Consider the following 22,365-nt stretch of genomic DNA (forward strand, 5'->3'; position numbering starts at 1 on the left):
CATCAAACTAGAAATTTCTGAAGCATTTGATTATTATTCAAGAAACTGCAAGTATTCGGGTTAACACTGAATGTTTTAATTCAGCAGACCCTTTAAACATAAATTTTTAAAAATCTCACTGGCATGTGATGAGAACAAATGCATACTTTCAGGAAATATCACTGATACTGACGAGAATGTCCTTATGTTTCTGTGGAGAAGAAATCCGAAGATGTGTCTGAATTCAGAAGTCCACGCCCTATCAATATAGCTCAGTTTTTAGAGGAAATGATTGCTCAAAGAGTAAATTATGTTCACCAAGATAATACCAGTTCCCTGGAACTACCATGGAATTTCTGGCTAAATATCAGTATCTGTGAAAAATGCCAGCTTTAACACAGGACTAATGAAATATATGCAACCCAGAATTCCCAAATACCATTCTGACTTGTATAAAATAGGAATCTCACTGACCACATCTCTCTTTATTACTGTATACTTTTTAGAGTGTTAAAGTTGACAAAATCTTTTCAGTTGCATTTACATTATAGTTAACAACATAATGATACTGTTGAAAAGCTACAATATATACTTCATCATCCTTAACTAAAAACATGTCATTCTCAACATACATATACATTCTCAGTCATCTACTGACTGCAACCACGAAGCACCTAACATCTGTAGGGTCCTACTAGAACTAAAGACAATTTAAGTGTGTACAGACACCGAAGGATGATCTGTCCATCAAAGGCACTCTAGAATTATAATTCCCAAATCAAAATACCCTCTGCTTTATATAAAAATGGCCACTTTGGGGATGGGTTCTCTTAATCTGAGAGGCGTGAACCAGTAATAACGTGAGGAACTTTATATATTTGTGCTTATATGCTCCCCCAATCTAATCCCCAAGGCAGAGGGTACATTATTTTCATCATATTTTCACTGGTCTATGATCTAAATATCAGCAAAAACAAAGGAAACTCAATTTTTTTCCATCAACAAAAGGGGATGAAAAAAATAGACATATAAAAAAGAAATGTGTTCAGTGATGGTTAATGTTATGTGCAAATATGTCTAGACTATGATTCGCAGTAGTTTGGTAGACACTATATAATCACCTTCTATTTTGTGATATGATGTGAGCAGCCAATCAGTTGAAAAGGGGCCTTCCTTAGGGGTGTGGCCCGCCTTCAGTTCATAAATGGATATTCTAGCAAAGCTTACTCTCTTTATCAACCCTACACTCTTCTCGTCACCACACCTCCAGTTCTTGGGACGTAAGCCTGCAGAAGTCTCTACCCTGCCACCCGACCTAAAGATTTTAGATTTGCCAAGCCCTGCAACCTCATGAGCCAGCGGAGGCCTCCAGCCTGTTCCCTGACCAACTGATTTGGGACTTGTCAGCCCCCGTAACTGCATGAGTCATTTTCCTCACAACTGTGAGTCATTACCTTGAAGTACAATTCTCTCTCTCTATATTTATATATGCTTCACCAGTTTTGCTCCTCTAGAGAACTAAGACACCTTCTAGCTAAAGGAGAAAGCGATAGTAACGCACAGTAATGAAAGTGATCAAAGAATGTCTTGAAATTTCTAAAAGAGAAATCTGACCTCCAATGTAGAGGACACTATGTTAAAAGGGACATCTGTTTTGGAGATATTATTTTGGCACAGGATAATAACGTAGAGAAAAACAGAATCTTTAGGCCTAATGTAATATATATAAAAAAAAATATATATATACCAAACAAAAATACTTTACTCTTTGTAAAATATTAGATATTAATTACAAATCTATTCACTGTTTGACACTGCAATGTCTTAATAATCTAGGGAAGACCAAAAGAGTTCATCATTCTTTTAGAACATGATTAAATTCCAAATATTTAACTATTCAGTAATAGTGTTAAAAAGCCAAACTTCTTTTATATTTAATGTGTCTGGGCTATTTGTTTTAAGAAAATAGATTCTCGCAGGCTACTACCAGTAATGGACACAATTTTCTTGACTAAAAATGTTAACACTATAAAGCTAAAAAGGTATAATTATTCACAAAATATTTTTAAAAATTCCAAGAGTTGAAAAATTTTAGCTTAAGACAAACATCCTTTAAAATATCCGGATTGGCCAGAACCATAGGCTTTGAATTAAAAGTCACTGCAACATAAAATATTTACCTGCTGTTGATTTCTTAAAACTATCAAAAATTGGATTACCTCTTCCCCACTGGAAGATAACTTCAGTAATTCAGTGAGAATGTTCTAGAGCAGCATTTCTCAAAATAAGTTCTAGTAATAATTGTTCTATCAAGGAAGGGTTCTGTGTTCAAACAAGTTTAGAAATGCTTAAACAATGTTAAATAAGTTAACATTACTGCAAGGCTCCTTAATCTTTATTATACTAATGTAGATTATAAATCTCTCCCAGAGATCAAACTATCTGGCCATCTGACCAAAGAATCCTTTCACCCAGGCAGCAGCTTGCCAAAATATTGTTGGGGACATACTGAGACAACACACATACCGGGACAACCTATTGCACAGTGCAATAAAGTTTAAATTTTAAATTGTTTCTGTCATTTTCATCTTCACGCACTAAGGAAAAATAATAAAAGAAAGAACTTCTAAAATTATAATGTTAAATAAGTTAACAAAAACATTACACTAACTACCTAATGCCAAAAACGTGTGCAGCAAAATTTACCTTATCACATACAAAATTGCAAGATGATTGTCCCTACTCTTAGTGTCTGTCCTCAGGCAAAGAACACCTTCACTGCACCTTGCCTCCACTGTGACAGTCCATACAGAGTTATTCTCTTCCATTCTCTACACAGACCAGACTCATTTCATATCAGTTAAAAATACAATAAACTGATCCCAACTGTTAATGTGTCACAACCCCCTAGGATTAGGAGACATGTTTAAAGACACAAGTTCATAATTCAACAAGTAGGCATTCAACGATGGCATGTCGCGTTCCTCAAATGTGCCCTAAAACATCAGCCCTTGTTGCTACAAGAATCAATTCTAGGTTTCCTTTGTAAAACATTCTGTATGTTCTATATACCAGTAATGGATCTACTGATAATTTTATAAATTGATCTGGCTTATACAATCAAAATGGTTAAACTGATTTTTATTATAAATAGAACAAACTCAAGTTTTTTAGACATGAAGGAGGAGTTCCTAAAATTAAGTCTATATTGAATGCTGTATTTATTTAAAAAAAAAAAGAAAGATACATGAAAAGTGTGGCAAACTACATGAGTCAAGAAACCTTTACATAGCACCTTTCACAATATCAAAATTCAAATTTACTCTAAAAGAACAACTCCCATATTCTACAGAAATAACAAGGAAACCTATTTGTGAAAATCATAAACTTGAGTTATGATCTACAAGAAAAGGGTCCAGAATAAAATATTTTAGGGTTATGGATGTCGTTAGTATAGATTAGATATGAATCATTTTGATTTATATATTTAAAGAACCTTTTCTCTTGGAATAAAAGAGTAATTTATCATGAATTATTTTTCTTTATATGAGATTTGCAACTGTTAACCAAAAGGACAGCAGTTTGAATCCATCAGGCACTCCTTGGAAACCCTATGAGGCAGTTCTATTCTATCCTAGACAGTTGCTATGAGTCAGAATTGACTCGATGGCAATGGGTTTGGGTTTTTTTTTCTCACTAATCAAAGAATTGCTAATGATTTAAAACTTCCTTTGTGAGAGAATGTTTATTTTCAATTACCCAAATCTTGTTTTGACAAATGAGATATCAAAATAAAAATAAAGCTTTTTTTACAAGTAAAAAACAAAGGTTGAATGCTTTTATACTTCTAAAGTTTATGCTACCTTTACATTTCTATTTATGAATTTTCCCACCTCAGAGATAACATGCATGGTTTTTTGCTTCAACTTTGAATTTAATAAAGTAATTCAGTAATAAAAAACAGATGTTCCACAAAGAGCATTTAGCAGGGATGTAGGATATAATATCAAGATATAAAAATCAAGTGTTCTTACATTCCACCAATAACCATTACATGATATAATGAAAACTTAAAAGGATACCAATAAATATAAGATTCCTGAAAATAAGTGTAAAAATAGATGTATAAGGCCTATTATGAAAATTGTAAAACATCCAAGGGCATAAGAAAACCTTAAAAATGGAAAATATGTCATGCTCATCAATGGGCAGATGATGTAATAAAAGTGTCAACTCTCCTCAAAGTATTCCATAACTTCAATGCAATTCTAATGAAATACTAACAAAATTTTTGATGTTATGAAATAGTCCCATTTAAAAATTAAAATGCTCAAGTAAAGGTTTAAGAATAGCTACAGCCATTCTGAAAAATTAGAATGAAATAAAGAGATGGGACTGTCCTCGCACTCAAGCTTAGTCTAAAACAACAGTGATTAAAACAGTGTAGTTCTGAGGCAAGGCCAGACGTATATATCAATGTAACAACAGAATCTCAGTAACAGCTACAAGACAATAGTAGAATATCAAATATGATAAAGATGGCATTACAAATCATTAGGAAAGAATAGAGAACTAATGCTGAAACAGGTGGCTTTCCCTAGGAAAAACAACAAAATTAGAACACTGCCCTCACCAAACTAATAACAAAAATTTAGGTGGATTCAAGACGTAAATGGAAAAACAAAAGTTTAAAACTATTAGAAGAAAATTACAGGGGAAGGACTTCATAACTTGGGATAAACTAGGATTTCCAAAAAAAAAACCCACCATCACCAAAAAGGCACAAATCACAAAGGAAACTGATAAATTTGATTACATAATAATTTTAAGTCTGCATGGTTGGACTCCATGGATTAGTCATTTTTCTCCTTACTCCTCCTGTTTATTACACCTAAAAAGCCTCGACAAAATACATCAAAAGACTCTGAAAGGTAGAGGGTGACATGTCCTTTTTGTGCTATGAAAGCCCCTTGTTGGGAGCCCTCCCAGGCCCTGCCCATCCATCTCTTCCTAATGATGGTCCTGATTTATATCCTTTTGCTATAATAAATCTATTAGTACATTCCATGAGTTCTGTGAATTGTTCCAGCGAATTATCAAACACAAAGAAGGGGGAGCTAGTAGGTCAGAGGTTTGGGGTGTCGTATGGATTCTGCAAACTTGTGTCTGCCATCTGCCTATTTGACAGTGTGGAGGATGGTGTCCTTGTAACTTGTGAGATCTAGCTCTGTGAGGCCACGTTCAGAAAGAAGGTGCCATGTGGGCGGCTGGTGTCAGAGATGATTGAGAAAGTGGAGATTGGAGCAATCTCCAAATTTGGGGGATTGGATTCATGCTAACTCTTATCCAAGAAATTATCCACGAAAACACAAACACTGAGTGTGACGTGAACGTGTGAACATACGCACCACACACACCCTTCCCAACCAAGATTGTTACAACTCAGATCTAGCAAAATAATATAAAAGGTATTCAAGTTTCTCTTCATTGCTTCCTAGGTCCAAGATATTTGATTTTATAGACTCTCCACCTCCATCCCCAACCAAAATAGAAACAAACAAAAAAACCTCCTGAAATAACTCCCAAAGCTATACAGATATTCGGCTTCTACTATAAGGACATGTGAACAAGTATAATACTAGGGAAACAATTTTGAACTGAGAAAAAATGCTTTGTTTTGACAAAGGATTACTACCAGGACAGAAGAAATTTTTTCTAAAATTTCTGACCACCATTTTCACTAAGGTTCAAAGGAATGCTCCATCTATGATATTGGGAAGGCAGAAGGAATAATCTGAGATGAAGAAAGACCAGGGTTAAGGAAAAGCACAACTGCTCAAAGGAAGCACTGAAAAGTGCAGTGAATATTTGAAAATATTAACTCTTGGGGTACACTTAGTGGGACAGGTATAAAATTAATGGTAAACATAGAATAATGGAAAATAAGGCTAGAATATTAGATTGGTGTTCTCACTGATGACAAATTTACTGAGTTGTTCAAATTGCACAAAATTACTTTTTGGTTGAACACAAAAACGGTATGTGTTTCTCTACACAGACTGTCTCTCCTGAACAATAAATCCTAGAAATAAATAATTCTGTCTTGTAAAAGTAAATTTTACATTCCAACCTCAATAAAATTGTAACTGCTGCTATATCTGACAGTCCTCAGTGGACCACAAAATAGACCACATCTTACTTTATACTTAATTTATATAGGATTCTTAACAAGCTAGGTAGTTGGACTTAATTCAATAAGCAAAAAAAAACCTATGAAGGTTTATAAGCAAGGGAATAAATAATATGATTAGAACAGTATAACAGAGAATTTGCCAATAAGATTAATTTGTTTTCCCATATATTTTTTTAAATGATAAATTAGGAATACTGAGAACATTTTAAAAATGATTAGGAAGATTTAAGATATACTTAATACAATCAATTTTGCTTATTGAGAAACTTATTTCCCAAAAAAATACACAGTAGAAATCACTAAAAAGCTATTAAAAACACAAAAGTAAAAAATGTGGAGAAAGCAGAAAATTAAAACTTCAAAAATGAAACTATAGTATGTACTTCCATATCCTCTGCATCATTCTCTGCTTTGTTCTCTCTAAAGGCAGTGACGGCAGCACAGGCTTAATCTGTGCAAAACTGTGAGAACAGGCAGCACAGGGTGACGAGGTTAGTAACTATATCGTTTCAGGTCTAGAGAAATGAGTATCACTGGTAGTAGGGCTACCTTGGAGGAGAATAAAGATCTGCGTGAGACATAAGGTTCAATGCATAAACTACTACCAAGGCCAAGCACACGTTCCCTGCCCTTTCAGACTTAAATATTGAAGGATACAGATAAATAGGGAAAAACATGTGCATAAACTTTAAAAAAAAATATGAACCTACATAAAGTTCTTTGAGTTTTAATTTTTTTATTTATAGAGACACTACTCAATGGAGTTCTTACGAAGACTGAATGAGGGTGCATATATGCACCCAGCACAGTGATCCACTTATATTTTGATATCAAATGTTACTTCTCTTTCCACAAACATTCTTTCATTAATGTTTAACTCAGTTGGATACAGTACAAGAACAATCAAAATTTTATTTGAGAGTGATCCAGGTTTCTAAGATCACATCTTAGAAAAAGTACGGACTTCGTGTACTAGGTATTATTTTATGAACATAAATGAAATTCAGAGCTCAAGCAAAAGGAAATAAAGTATTCATGGAGTTTGAACTGGGTAGTGAGGAATGGATAAGATTCGGACAAATTTTAATGGATCAAGGAAGACATTATAAAAATGGAGAAAATACCTGGGGAAATTTACTAAATAGCAAATTAGTATATTTGAGAAAAATCAAAAATGGCCTGGCTAGAGGTTATACTGTGGAGTAGTTGGGAGATAACGTTGAGAACCAGGCAGATGTAGACTGTGAAGGGAATTCAATGTCAGATATAAGGAACTTTCCCTGATACTAGCAGTTCCCAAATTTATTACTCTTAAGACTATTCCTTTACACACTTAAATATTATTGAGGCCCCAAAGACTTTTTCCTCTTGTGGCTTATTTGTATCAATATTCCTACTTTAGAAACTGAAACTGAGAAACCTTTGTAACACATGTTAGGTAACTTGTAGGAGACTCTACTGTATACTTATGAGAGTAAAAAAAGGTCATGAAATTTTTATAAAGAGTATTTTAACCTTGTAGATCCCCTGAAATGGTCTTAGGGACCCCAGGGGACCAGGGACCACATTTTGAGAGCTGTCACTCTGTACCAATGAGGAATGACCAAATCAATGCAGGGTTTTTTGTTTTGTTTCTTTTTAAATAAGTCTGTTAATGGTATACAGAAAGACTAAAGCAGAAAGATAAGGCAATAAAAGTCCTGAATTTGGGGAAGCAGTGAGACAAAACTGCCAAAGCCAAACTTACCTTTTAGAGAATACTTCGTAATAAAAGGGGAATAAACTGTCTTAAGCATTTCATCTTCCTTAAACTTCACTGTACCCATCAGGACCCAAACCTCAGTTCTTCAGGTAAGATATATTACAAGTATGATCTCAGATGCTCTAGAATGGTTCCAATTTCAGGAAATTTTATTTTGAATAAAAGTTGTATAATATCAATTTTTATTTAATATGTCTGTCTTTTTAAAACATTATGAAAGTAAAATGACACTGAAAAATTATGCTGGTCTATGTGTTCTAATGTGTGATTTTGAAATATAATCTCTGTAATTACATATTCGGGAGCACTGGTGATTAAGTGATTGAATTTTTGCCTTCCAAGAAGGGAACCGGGGATCAATTCCAGCCAATGAACCTCATCCCATCTGTCAGTGGAGGCTTGGTGTTGCTAAGATGCTGAATATGTTTCAGTGGTGCTTACAGACTAAGACAAAGAAAGCCTTGGAAATCTACCTCCAAAAATCAGCCAATGAAAACCCTATGGATCATAACAGTTCGATCCACAACCGATCATGGGGATGGTACAGGACCAGGCAATGTTTCATTTCATTGTGCATGGGGTCACCATGAGTCAAGGGCCAACTCGACAGAGCTAATAACAACAGCAAGGCCAACTGTAGGATAACTATATTGTTTAACCAGTGTTCTATTAATAGATATTTAGTTTCTTCCTAATATTTGTTTGTTATATTAAAAAAAATATATAGTGGATACACCCACACAGAAATCTTAAGATTTGGTTTTTTTTCAAGAGTGGCTACGATAGGCAAGCTTAGGAATAATGGATAAAATTGACAAAAAATGTGAATTATAATGTACATTATCCTTACCAGTCCCAAAACACATTTTACTGAAATCTAATTTTTCATCTTTGTCATTTGGTTTGGTATACTCAGCATACTTTCTCTAGTGCCGCCAAATGATATGTCCATCTAGAACCTGTGTATGTGACCTCATTTGATAAAAGGGTCTTTGCAGATGTAAATAAGGTAAAGATTTTGAGATGATATCATACTGGATTAGGGTGGGCCCTAAATCCAAGGACCAGAAGAAAAGGGGAAAGTGCACACAGAGGAGAAGGCAGTGTGAAGATGGAGGCAGAGACTGGAGTGATAATCTACAAACCAAGAAATGCCAAGGATTGCCAGCAGACACCAGTAGCTATGAGAAAGGCATGGAACAGATTCTCCTCTAGGAATCAAACCTGCCTAAACCTTCATTTTGAACTTGAGGCCTACAGAATTGTAAGAGAACACATTTCTTTTGTTTTAAACCATCTAGTTTGTGGTAATTTGTTACAGCATCCCCAGGAAACTAAAACATCCTCCAATCACATTTTAAATCAATGTCCATTCCTTGTTTCAAAAGATTTATCATCTATTTACCATCAAACTCCCCTGAACTAACCCAGTAATATCTGATCATCCATTATTTTATTTTTAGAAACACTATGAACATCACCTTACTTACATGTTGCTTCCAGTAATAATGATCTAGGTGTAGCGTTGACATATTTTTTGCCTACTCAGCAAGTGTACCTTAAATGCAGGACCTGTATCTTAAACATCTACTGTTATTCATTTCAGCTAATAATAGTGCTATGTACAGTACATGACTTAGTAACTTCCCATTTGATGAAATAAAGATGACTAAAAACTTTTATTATACATTAAACCATCCTTACTAACTGCTTAGAAAACTAGTGAGATACTCTTAAAATTTAATTCTGGTCTCATCCACAGCCTCATTTCCTACTGTTTCAAGAGAACAACACTTACTGTCACGTGGACTTAAAATTTACAAATAAAATCTAACAATATTCAAGATACATCAATAATCACAGAAGTTAGAAGATCATAGAACAAAGTACCAGCAAAAATCATTTTTGTACTGCAGAGGTAAGAAGTAATTAAAAATAAAATAATTTGATTACATTTGTACTATGTATCATTCAAGTTATAGTTGCTAACAATCATCTGATGAATTACCTGATAAAAAGAATTATACTAAAGAAAAGATCCAGGCAAGCAACATACCTGAGTGCGTAGAATTTCAGATTTTGACAACTGCATATCACCAGTCAATTCTTTCACAATGATGCCCAGTGCCTCTAGACGTCTGCTGAAGTAATTTGTCATTTCAGCTGCCAAGGCTTTCATTGGAGCAACATACACAATCTGTATGAAAGAAACACTAGCTTGATGAATGAGCAAAACTACAATGTCATTTGTTTCACAGTAGCCAATACAAGTCACAATTTATTGTGAAATATGATTCTAGCTACTTCAAGTGAAAAATCTTGATAGTGATATATGAAAAGTACTTATCTTTGTTGGATAACTGCAGCTCTTTAAAGGACAATGAAATTTGTTTATACAGCCTCATCACTTTGAAAATTGGTTCTGCTTCAAAGCTAAATATATTTTCATAGCTTTTCACAGAGCTAATAGGATTTTCATAACGCAAATAGGGACTGCCTTGATAGTGATAAAGTAAATCAAGCAGCATTCTTTACGTGACTTCAAATACAATATTCTTTAAAACTTCCAGATTTCATATAACATGTTCAACTGAGACATCATTTTTATTTCACCATTGAAAAGGTTTCTGTTTGGCTTGTTAGCTTCCTACCTTAAATTCATTCTTTTTGATAACACCTTGTTGAAAATGTTGGCGAATTTCATGCAATATTGTAAGCATCGCAATGTTGGTCTTCCCAGCTCCAGTTGGGGCACAAATCAGCATGTTCTCATTGGTGTTGTAGGCAGTCTGAAACACTATTGACTGGATTCTATTGAGTCTCTTCATTCCTTTAAAAGCCAGCTGCCCAATCTAAAGAAAGGACACATAAACGGTGGTAATACGAAGGACCCATACAAAACATGAAATGTAAATATTTACATTCTTTGGTTAAAAAAAAGAAAAAACAAAACTCTACTAATTTGTTTAGTCTCTCAATGGTTTCTGTTTAAACTAAAGTGAGTGCAGTTAAGAACAATTCACAACTACGGTACAATCCTAATGCATTTGGGAATTGCAGTTCATTACATTTTAAAGATAGGATAATGAGACTATGTTTTCATCTTTATACACATCTTTGCTCAGGCCCAAAACAATGATAAATTGATAATGTAAGAAAACACAATTCAATACAGTTTTGTTTACAGTTATATTCACTTACAAATTTCATGACGATGTTCTAGTTTTAGACTGATATGATTAAAGAAAGAGCAAATAAGACTTTCTGAAGATATAATCAGTAGGAAATTCTGTTTTGATATTTTCAATTTTTAAAAAACATTTTTAAAAGGCAGCAGGAATAGTAGAAACAAAAGCAAAGAAGACAAACCCACTATACTAGGATGGGATTTATGGGAAAAAACTGGAGTGGCTGTATTGTCAGGTAAAATAGTTTCAAAGTATATTAAGGTGATTTCATAACTAGGAGATCAATTTATCAAAAGGACATAGTTCTAAATGCTTCTGCACCTAATAACAGATCTTCAAAATACATACTGATAGAAATATAAAGGGAAATAGGCAAATCCACAATTACAGTTGGAGATTTCAATACCCTCTCTCAATAACTGATATAACAAGCAAGCATGAAAATCAGCAAGGATATAGTAGACTTGAATAGCACTGTTAACCAACTTAACCTGACTGACATTTATTCATCCAACCACCACCAACAAAACCAAACCCACTACCATCGAGTTGATTTCGACTCATGGAGACCCTATAGGACAGTGTGGAACTGCCCCATAGAGTTTCCAAGGAACAGCTGGTGGATTCAAACTGTCAACCTTTTGGTTAGCAGCCATAACACTTAACCACCATGCCACCAGGGTTCCCATCCAACAACGGTAGGATATAAATTGACCTCAAGTGTGCATGAAGTATTTACCAAGGTGCACTATATTCTGGGTAAAGATTTCCTTAGATGCAACACAATAATCCATAAACAAAAATAGGAGAAACTGGACTTAAAATGAAAATCTATGTAATGAAAACACAAGCCACAGTGGTGGGAAAAAATCTTTGCAAAACGTATCTGATAAAGGACTTGTATGCAGAATATATAATGGACTCTCAAAACTCAATAATAACAAAACAACCCAATTATAAAAATGGGCAAAAGATTTGAAGTCATTTCACCAAAGATGGCAAATAAACACCTGAAAAGATGTTCAACATCATTAGTCATTAGTGAGATCAAAGTTACAATCACAATAAGATAACATTACACACCTATTAAAAGGGCTAGAATTAAAAAGCCTGACCATTGCAAGTGTTATTGAGGATGTGGAGGAACTAGAACTCAATTATCATTTTAGTAGATATGTAAAATGATACAATCGCTTTAGAAGAGTTTGGCAATTTCCTAAGAACTTGAACATAATACACCTATATATGATTCAGCCATCTACTTCTAGGTTTTACACAAAGAGATAGAAGTGTAAATATATACATACATACACACACAGACACACACAAACTAGTAAGTGGATGTATAAAGCAGCTTTATTTGTAATAGCTTAAAATCAGAAACAACTCAAATGTCCAACCAGATAATACCTAAACAAAACCTGGTATGTCCATACAATGGAATACTATCTCATATCAAAAAGGAATAGGTTCTTAAGACAAGCAACAACATGGATGAATTTAAAAATAATTATGTTGAGTGAAAAAGTCAGCCAAAGAGAGTACTCACTGTATGGTTCCATCTGCATAAAAAATTCTAGAAAATACAAACTAATCCACAGTGACAGAAAACAGATCATTTGATGCTTGGGGATGGGGAGGAAGGGGAGAATAAGAAAGTATGGGGCCACAGGCACCTTCTGGAAGTGACAATTACATTCATGGTCTTGACTGTGTTGATGGTTTCACCTTTGTTTACACAGGTAAAACTTACCAAATTTTTACTTTAAATATATGCAGTTCATTGTATGCAATTCTGCGAACTGTTAATGTGGTTCACTGCTAACCAAAAGCTTAGAGTCCACCCAGAGGTGCCTCGAAAGAAAGGTCTGGTGGATCTACTTCCAAAAAAATCAGCCTCTGAAAATCCCATGATGGAGCATAGTTCTACTCTGACATACCTGGGATTGCCATGAGTTTCACTCAACTTGATGGCAACTGGTATTAAAGCTGTTTTTTTAAAAAATAAAAAATAATATAAAATGTAATATAGATTTATCTGCCTATTATATACACTTACCTATGGTTTCATTTGGACAAATGACATACTTAAGAAATAATATTTTAGAAATTACTCTAGAAACTTCTGGAAAGTTTTTACTTTGAAAGGCTTACTTGCAGAGAAAACTGAAACATTAAGTTAAATAAGTCACCTAAATTCACAACTCTAGTAAACTGTGGCAGAGATGAGACCTGAACTGAGTTTATCCTAGCCCCAAATACAAATTACCACCACACTGGCTGTTTAAAATAATGAAGATTTATTTTGTCAGTCAATGAGTCTCTAAATTCATTTCAAATGAACCAGTAAGCTCGAAAATACCAAAAAAACAAAACCAAATCCACTGCTGTCAAGTCGATTCCGACTCACAGCGACCTATAGATACATATATAGCTGCATATATCTGCGTTACCATCAACAAAGCATGCTCAATAGAAACAGCAAGTAAAAAAAAAATATCCCTCCAAAATTTTATAAATGACTTTGTGGTCTGCTTCTCAAGTTTCTTATGTTTCCACTTTGAAATTTAGACGAGAAATTTTCACCAATAAACTGGGTAAAAATAAAGAAAAGTGCAGATAGCAACGGTAACTCTATGCATTAAATCACTAGAGGGCTCATGTATCAGATTATGTTTGTAAATTACTGGAACATAGGACAATTAAGGTTCATTATGCATAGAGATTTCTTATATTTGAATGATAGTCAAATTATATTCATAAATGCCTTAAGAAAACAAAAATTAAAGAGGAAGAAAGTGTATAGTCAAATTCATATTTTTCTCACATTTAGAACTATGTAGTAATACTATTCATTGTTTTATTTAATTTCATACATACATTAAAACCCATTGCCATCGAGTCAATTCTGATTCATAGTGACACTATAAGACAAAGTAGAACTGCACCATCTGGTTTCCAAGGAGCAGTTGGTGGTTTAAATGCTGACCTTTTGGTTGGTTGGCAGCCATAGCTCTTAACCACTATGCCACTGGGGCTCCTCATACATACATAAATGTCTAATAAAAAGACACTAACAATCTCTGCTTCTGAATATTTGCTATTCTTCTAAATTAAAAGAAACAAATGTATTGACTTTATATGTTACAAATGCATTAAGAAAAACAAATTATTTTTATTAGTATGTTAGCATTTGCTTTTAAACAGAAAACTGAGTATTTCATAGCTCATTTATTGTGTTTAATGTATAGCCTAGTCATTCTAAATAAATTTTTCCTTTCAATTGGTTTTGAACTACTAAGCCATTCAAAACATATCATAATCAGCAGATAAGAAATATTTTAAATGTTACAAGCTTTATCCTAAATCTACTTGACTGGGAATAGTTTAGATTCATCAGGCTATTAACCTTAGAGAAATAATATGACTTATCTATGTCATTCTACAGAAAATGCAAATGCTTTGAATATCTCTTACCAATACTGACTTCACAGGCTGCTCTCGAATGCACAGTTTAGTTTTTATTAAATAATCTGGGTGATATATTTCACTAGAAAATATATGTATATATTTTTTTTTATATTAAATACACCACATTAACTGTTTAAAATAATCATATATACATATTTATTTTCCAAATATTTAAAGCATTAAGTAATTAAGATGCATGCATTGGGTTGAAAAATTCTTGGCTTCCACGTGGGGAACCCAGGTTCAATACCTGGCCAATGCACCTCATGCACAGCCACCACCCATCTGTCAATGGAGGCTTGTGTGTTGCTATGATGCTGAACAGGTGTCAGTGGATCTTCACGATTAAGACAGACTAGTAAGAAAGGCCTGGTAATCTACTTCTGAAAATCAGTCAATGAAAACTCTATGGATTACAACAATTCAACCCACAACCAACTATGCTAATGGTGCAGGAGCGGGCAGCATTCAGATCCACTGTGCATGGGGTCTTGAGGCAGGGGCTAAGACAACAGACTTATGTTGTCCATTCCAAGATAGTGTACATAAAATAAGCTTAAGTTTAAAATATTCTAGCAGCAGACAGACATTGCTTCAGTTGAAGATGAAGAAAATTAGAACAAGTCCATGAGAGCCAAAATACGGTACTGAGTATATGCCACCTGAATTTATAGACCAATTCAAGAATAGATTTGACACACTGAACACTAATGACTGAAGACCAGACAACTTGTGCAATGACATCAAGGACATCATACATTAAGAAAGCAAGAGGTCATTAAAATGACAGGAAAGAAAGAAAAGACCAAAATGGATGTCAGAAGAGACTTTGAAACTCGCTCTTGCAAGTCAAGTCACTAAAGCAAAAAGAAACATGATGAAGTAAAAGAGCTGAACAGAAGATTTCAAAGGATGGCTCGAGAAGACAAAGTGAAGTATTTTATTGACATGTGCATAGATCTGGAGTTAGAAAACTGAAAGGGAAGAACACACTGGGCATTTCTCAAGCTGAAAGAACTGAAAAAAAAATTTAAGTCTTGGATTACAATTTCGAAGGATTCTATGCAGAAGCTACTGAACAATGCAGGAAGCATCAAAAGAAGATGGAAGGAATACACAGAGTCACTGTACCAAAAAGAACTGCTTGACACTCAACCGTTTCAGGAGGTAGCATATGATCAAGAACCAATGGTACTGAAGGAAAAGGTCCAAGCTGAACAGAAGGCACTGGTGAAAAACAAGGCTCCAGGAATTGATGGAAGACCAGATGAGATGTTTCAACAAATGGATGCAGCACTGGAAGAACTCATTCATCTATGAAAAGAAATTTGGAAGTCAGCTACCTGGACAACCGACTGGAAGAGGTTTATACTTGTATCCATTCCAAAGAAAGGTGATCCAACAGAATGCAGAAATTGTTGAACAATATCATTAATATTACATGCAATATCATTCAAAAGCAGTTGCAGCAGTATTTTGACAAGGTACTACCAGAAATTTAAGCCAGATTCGGAAGAGGGTGTGAAACAAGGGATATCACTGCTGATATCAGATGGATCATGGCTGAAAGCAGAGAATACCAGAAAGATGTTTACCTGTGTCTTATTGACTATGCAAAGGCATTCATCTGTGTGGATCATAACAAATTATGGATAAGATTGAGAAGAATGGGAATTTCAGAACACTTATAATTTTACTCATGAGGAACCTATACTTAGAACAAGAGGCAGTCATTCGAACAGAACAAGGGGATATTGCATGGTTTAAAGACAAGAAAGGTATATATCAGGGTTGTATCCTTTCACAAGATTCATTCAATCTATATGCTGGGCAAATAATCTGAGAAACTGGACTATATGAAAAAAGATTGGAGGAAGACTTATTAACAACCTGCATTATGCAGATGACACAACCTTGCTTGCTGAATGTGAAGAGGATTTGAAGCACTTACTGATGAAGAACAAAAACCACAGCCTTTGGTATGGATTACACCTCAATATAAAGAAAACAAAAATCCTAACAACTGGACCAATAAGCAACATCATGATAAATGGAGAAAAGACTGAAGATGTCAAGAATTTCATTTTACTTGAATCCACAATCATGGCCCATGGAAGCAGCAGTCAAGAAATCAAACAATGTGCTACATTGAGCAAATCTACTGTGTAAGATCGATTTAAAGTATTAAAAAGCAAAGTGTATAATTTTCACAGTTTAAGTTTTCTATAGCTAGATAGCGTATGTGTTAAACTCAAACTTTCAGAATTACAGAGATGACGGCAATCCAACACACTCAGTCCAAGCTCTACATGCTGGAATTCTACCACTGGAATATTCCTCAGAAATCATGCTGCATATCACACTCTACTTAACAGCCATGGATTCACAATAAAACAATTTACATGAACACCTCATCTAATATCCTTGAGTACTCATCAGATAATTAGATAATTTTCTTTTAGATAATTAGGTAGTTTTTTATTTTAAAGGTCTTTAAATACCACTCCCTGCTTTATATACATATATATGTATATGTATTATATATACACACATATATATGTATACATATGTACATATAAAACAATTTTCAGTAAGTATTTTAAAATAGATGACTTTGGGCTTTCTTAACAGGATATACGAACAAAAAAATTCATCTTTCCTTCGTGGCCGGGGTCATCTTCCACTCATTCATTTGACAAATATTTGCGCACCTCCTTTTAGTGCCAGTCACTGCTCAAATGGCCAAAAATGTAGACCAAGTCTCTGCTGTCATGCAGCTTACGTTCTAATGATGGGTGGGAGATAGAAAAATCAACATGTTCACTAATGAATAAACAGATTATTTTAAATACTAATAAATGGTATGAAAAAAAATTAATAACTAGTATAATAGACAAGAGTAGGACATAAGAGTTCTTTTGATTTGGTTTTCTGGGAAGGTGCCTCTAGGGAGGTAACCTGAGTTGAGATTAAAATGACAAAAAGCAGGCCAACATGAGTAAATCTGGAAGTACAGTGCATTCGAGGATTCTAGGCAGAATGAAGACCTAGGGCTAGACCACTAAATCAAGAATAAGGTGAAATGTTCACGGAGCTACAAAGAGATCAGTGTGGTTGAGTGATAAGTGGTCACACAAGTGATAGGAAAGGCAGAAAGGAGTCATATCATGGGGTCTTGCACGCAAGGTAAGAAGCTTCAATTTTTATTCTCAATACAACGGAAAGTCTCTGTAGGATTTTAAGTAGAAGAATGGCATGATATGATTCACATCTCTTGAAGACCTGGCTGCCATGTGGAGAAGTCTGGGGAGTGGTGGAAGACTGTGGTGTAATACAGGTGAGGGATAATACAGGTTTACGTTACAGTGACAACAGTGGAAACGGGGAGAGGCAGTAGGATACAAACTACATGTCTGAGAAATTGCCAGTAGGATTTGATGATGACTTAAATGTGAGAGGATGAAATGAGGATAAATCAAAGATTTTTTTTTTCCTTGTGTAGATGGAGGCAGTTCTACTGATGATATGAGGAGGGTTAGAAGGACGGACTGGGAGAGAAGACCAAACACTCTACCTGAAGGGCCTATTAGATAGCCAAGGAGAAAATTCAAATAGGTAACTGAATTTTAATTTGGAGGTCAGTGGAAAGGTCATGGATTGAAGAAAAAAAAAAAAAAAAAAAAAAAAAACTCATTTCCAGATAAATACAGTGATTTTCCCAAGGTCACCAAATAGTAGCGGACCCAAAATTTGTAAGTTTCTGGCCCAGTAATCTTTTCAAATTCTGTCTCAAACAAGAAATTAGTAGATGCCAGGTAAAAGTCTAGAATTTTTGTAGGAATAAAGCATACAAGCTTTTACATAAAAACTTTGACCTCTAATTTGGTTGCACAGAAGTCTTTGCTGTTTTCTGTTTCTCAACTGCATTTATGATTAATGAAATGTCGTTACACAGTATGCTAGACTAGGTAAGTGCTGTCATAATTACTCACCAGACTAAATTTGAATCATCTAACTAAAAAAGAACTTTTTTATGGTTAAATACAATGTACTACACATGATATAAATTTCATTACTAAAGGGACATCTGGTATATATTAAGGCAATGTAGGTTTTTTTTTTTTTTAAATCAAATTTCGCAGCTGCCTCTAAAAACTGAATAATAATTCTTGGTTTTCCACAGATTATTAAAGACTTGTTTATAAGGTAAACCATATCTAATCTAATATGTCAAAGATCTCACATATTTGAGGAATGTTTTCTCTATTCAGCAAACATGCAATTTAACTAAAAGATAAATTTAATGTAGTACAATTATTTAACTTCAGCAATTCATATGATTACATAAGCTAAAGAATCCTACACATTTTACCATTTTAATACAGATATATAATATAATCATTATGCAGATAAAAATTTTAAAAGATAATTACTGAAGGTTAACATGAAAATTAAAATTACAGGTCATACACCTATGATAAACTTTCAGTTTTCCTAACTACCAAGTGATTTCTCAAATTAGAGGGATAACGAAGTAAATTATGACATAACTATTCAAAGTAGTATTATGCATCCATTAAAATGATAAAAAAATGATAAGCAAGGAGAAATACGAAGGAACATGAGAAAAACCTTATGTGAAAAAAGTTCAATACAAAATTTTATCTATACTACGATTACAACCATGTTTTAAAAAAAGACACATTAAAAACTGGAACGGAATACTTTAATAAGGACAGGAACTGTTTTCCTATGCTGACTCTCCCTTCTCATCTCACTGAGAATAAATCCTTTCTCAAAATATTTCTGGAAAAGTTTACAGGTAACAGAAATTGCTTGATATTTTACAAGGGTAATCACTGGCAATCACCTTTTGCCTTCTAATTCTCACCCTCCTTAAAGCTCAGGAAATCTCAGTAATGGCTTTAGAAAGACAAGTTCAGGACTTTGGTCTAAGCCAAAGCGACCTTGGGATAGACAGGTTTATGACTATATTAATATAATTTCAGGTAAATTATGAAAACATACTAGGGCAGGTATCTTTATCTGGCCTAGTATGTTTATACAGAAAAATGAATTTGCCTTGCGAATAAACAACTCAGAAGTCAATTTTCAGACCTTATCCTCTCACATTCTGCCATGAATAATAGAAGACAGAACATCACATAACAAAAAATTAGCAATCCAAAGACAGTTTTTTGTTTTTTTTTTAAAACACCCCTTTCTTTAGATTACCACAGTCCAGTAGCAATATAATGGGAGTGATATAAGTTTTTTAAATTTTCTAGTAGTTACATTAACAAGCTAAAAAAAAAAGTCAAATTTTTATAACACATTTTATTTAACCAAATATATCCAAAACATAATTTTTACATGTAATAAAAAAATCAATGAGATGTTTTATTTTCCTTTTTTTACACTAAATCTGAGAAATTAATATATTTTACACTCACACTAATCTAGACTAATCACGTTTGAATTGTTAAGTAGCCACACGTGATTAGTGGCAGCTGTAATGAACACTGCAGTTCCAGAGTATGTCCAGCTTACACATAAAAAATTTTTTTTTAATTTATGAATATACTGTCATAACATTGCAGATTGTATTATAAGGAAGGCTTTTAGGGCAACATCCAAAATACTTAACGTGGTCTGAAAAGCCCTGCCATAATATGGAGGTCACCGAATTCAGACTGAAATCTTTTATCTTTGAAGATACTTTGAGGAAGAGAAAGGAAATTAGTTTTTTCTCGCCTCTTATTCTCTATAAAGTTATCCTTAGTATGCATTGAAACAGGAATACAATCATTTATCTAATGTGTTAAAGAATAAAATTGACTAAATCACTCATACTTATTTCTATATTCCAAACCAATATCTAAAACAGATCGGGCTAAGAATCCACCTCATATTAAATTCTGGAACATAAAATAGTCTCAAAATAAGCCACATTTTTCACCTTTATTAAAGATTGACAACTACTTCATTTGATCAAATGAAATCACTTATATTCTCTAAAGTGATAATACATATACGGAGTTACTTCCCTCTAGAATATGAGATTACTAAGGACTGCGGATTATGTTTTTCATCTGCTCCCCTAATGCCTAGCATAGTACCTGGCACAAAGCAACTGCTCAATTATGATGTTTTTTCAGTACTTGCTTCAGCTGAGTCATTCTGATTAAATCATAATTATCATCTGTGAGCTGCACAGTTGATAAATTGTCATAAATTAAATACTTAAAACACTCCATGTCAAGCACAATGACTCTCCATCTCCAGAACAGAAGCTTGATATAAATTTTTCTTTTCATGTTATTTATTAAATTTGACAAATGTTTTCCATCTGGTATCACAGATACGAGCCAAATTATCTTTTTCCACATTCACTCACTGTAGTTTCTTTTTTTTTTTTTGAAGTTAGCTTGGATTGCATTAGCAACTGCCACATTTGCTTTGATAACCTCCCCCCAACCCCCAAGGTAAAAAAGGTAAATTGAAAAAGTTGCAAAACATTTTTTTTTAATATTTTAAAAAATCTTCCTAACACTAAGGTAGCAAAAGAAACCCTAAAGAAAATTAAACATTTACCATATCATAGAACTTATCACATTATGAAGACTACATAAAAATTATGGTAAGAGATACTTAACAGTCCATCTTCTCTGTTTATCCTTAAGAAATTACTTGACTTCTCTGTAACAAATCCAAATTTAAATTACTTTTCTATATCTCTCTCCTAAATAGATACTGGAAACCATGGTGGCATGGTGGTTAAAAGTTCAGCTGCTAACCAAAAGGTCGGCAGTTCAAATCCATCAGGCACTCCTTGGAAAGCCTATGAGGCAGTTCTACTCTGTCCTAGAGGGTTGCTATGAGTTGGAATCGACTAAATAGCAATGGGTTTGGTTTGGTTTTTTTATACAAATATTGGAGTCCATGGGTGGTACAAATGGCTAATCACTCGACTACTAGCCAAAAGGTTCGCAGTTGGAACACACCCAGAGGCACCTTGGAAGTAAGGCCTGGTGATCTGCTTCCAAAAGGTCACAGCCTTGAAAACCTATGGAGTAGTTCAACTCTGCATACATAGGATTAGCATCGACTTGATGTCAACTAACAACAACAATATAGATATTATGCTAGCATGTACTATTATTTTTAAAATATCACAAACTCCTTAATCCAAAAGTAATAAAAAATCACTTCAGTGAGACTTTCGAAAAATTAACAAAAACCATGCTTATTTTTTGCTTGTTTTAGCTGCAGGAGAACCGTGAGGAATTCTTTGGAGACTACATAGTCTAAATCGAAATTGAAGAAAATTAGAACAAGTCCATGAGAGCCAACATATGCCCTTGAGTATATCCCATCTGAACTTAGAGACCATCTGAAGAATAGGTTTGTTGCACTGAACTGAACACTAATAACTGAAGATAGGATGAGTAGTGTAATGGCACCAAACACATCATGCATGAAGAAAACAAGAGGTCATTAAAAAGACAGGAAAGAAAGAAAAGACCAAGATGGATGTCAGAAGAGACTCTGAAACTTGCTCTTGAACATTGAGTAGCTAAAGTGATAGGAAAAATTAATGAAGTAAAAGAGCTGAACAGAAGATTTCAAAGGGTGGCTCGAGAAGACAAAGTATTATAATGACATGTGAAATGACCTGTAGAGAGAAAAACAAAATGGAAGAACATGCTCAGCATTTCTCAAGCTGAAAGAACTGAAGAAAATATTCAAGCCTCAGGTTGCAATACTGAAGG

The 22,365-nt window shown here is 34.1% G+C and overlaps 1 protein-coding gene across 4 annotated transcripts in view; it reads right to left on the reverse strand.

Moving 5' to 3' along the window:
- ASCC3 (activating signal cointegrator 1 complex subunit 3) overlaps nt 1-22,365 on the reverse strand; it is a 413,165-nt gene that overhangs the window by 279,699 nt on the left and 111,101 nt on the right. For all 4 annotated transcript variants that reach the window (XM_049897967.1, XM_049897961.1, XM_049897954.1 and 1 more), the window contains 2 exons: nt 10,586-10,786; nt 9,991-10,131 (listed from right to left, as the gene is read on the reverse strand). In XM_049897967.1, the coding sequence (XP_049753924.1) occupies nt 9,991-10,131; nt 10,586-10,786 (342 nt within the window). The remainder of the gene's footprint in view (nt 1-9,990; nt 10,132-10,585; nt 10,787-22,365) is intronic.

This window comes from Elephas maximus, chromosome 1 (genome assembly GCF_024166365.1).
Source record: "Elephas maximus indicus isolate mEleMax1 chromosome 1, mEleMax1 primary haplotype, whole genome shotgun sequence".
Lineage (NCBI taxonomy): Eukaryota > Metazoa > Chordata > Mammalia > Proboscidea > Elephantidae > Elephas > Elephas maximus.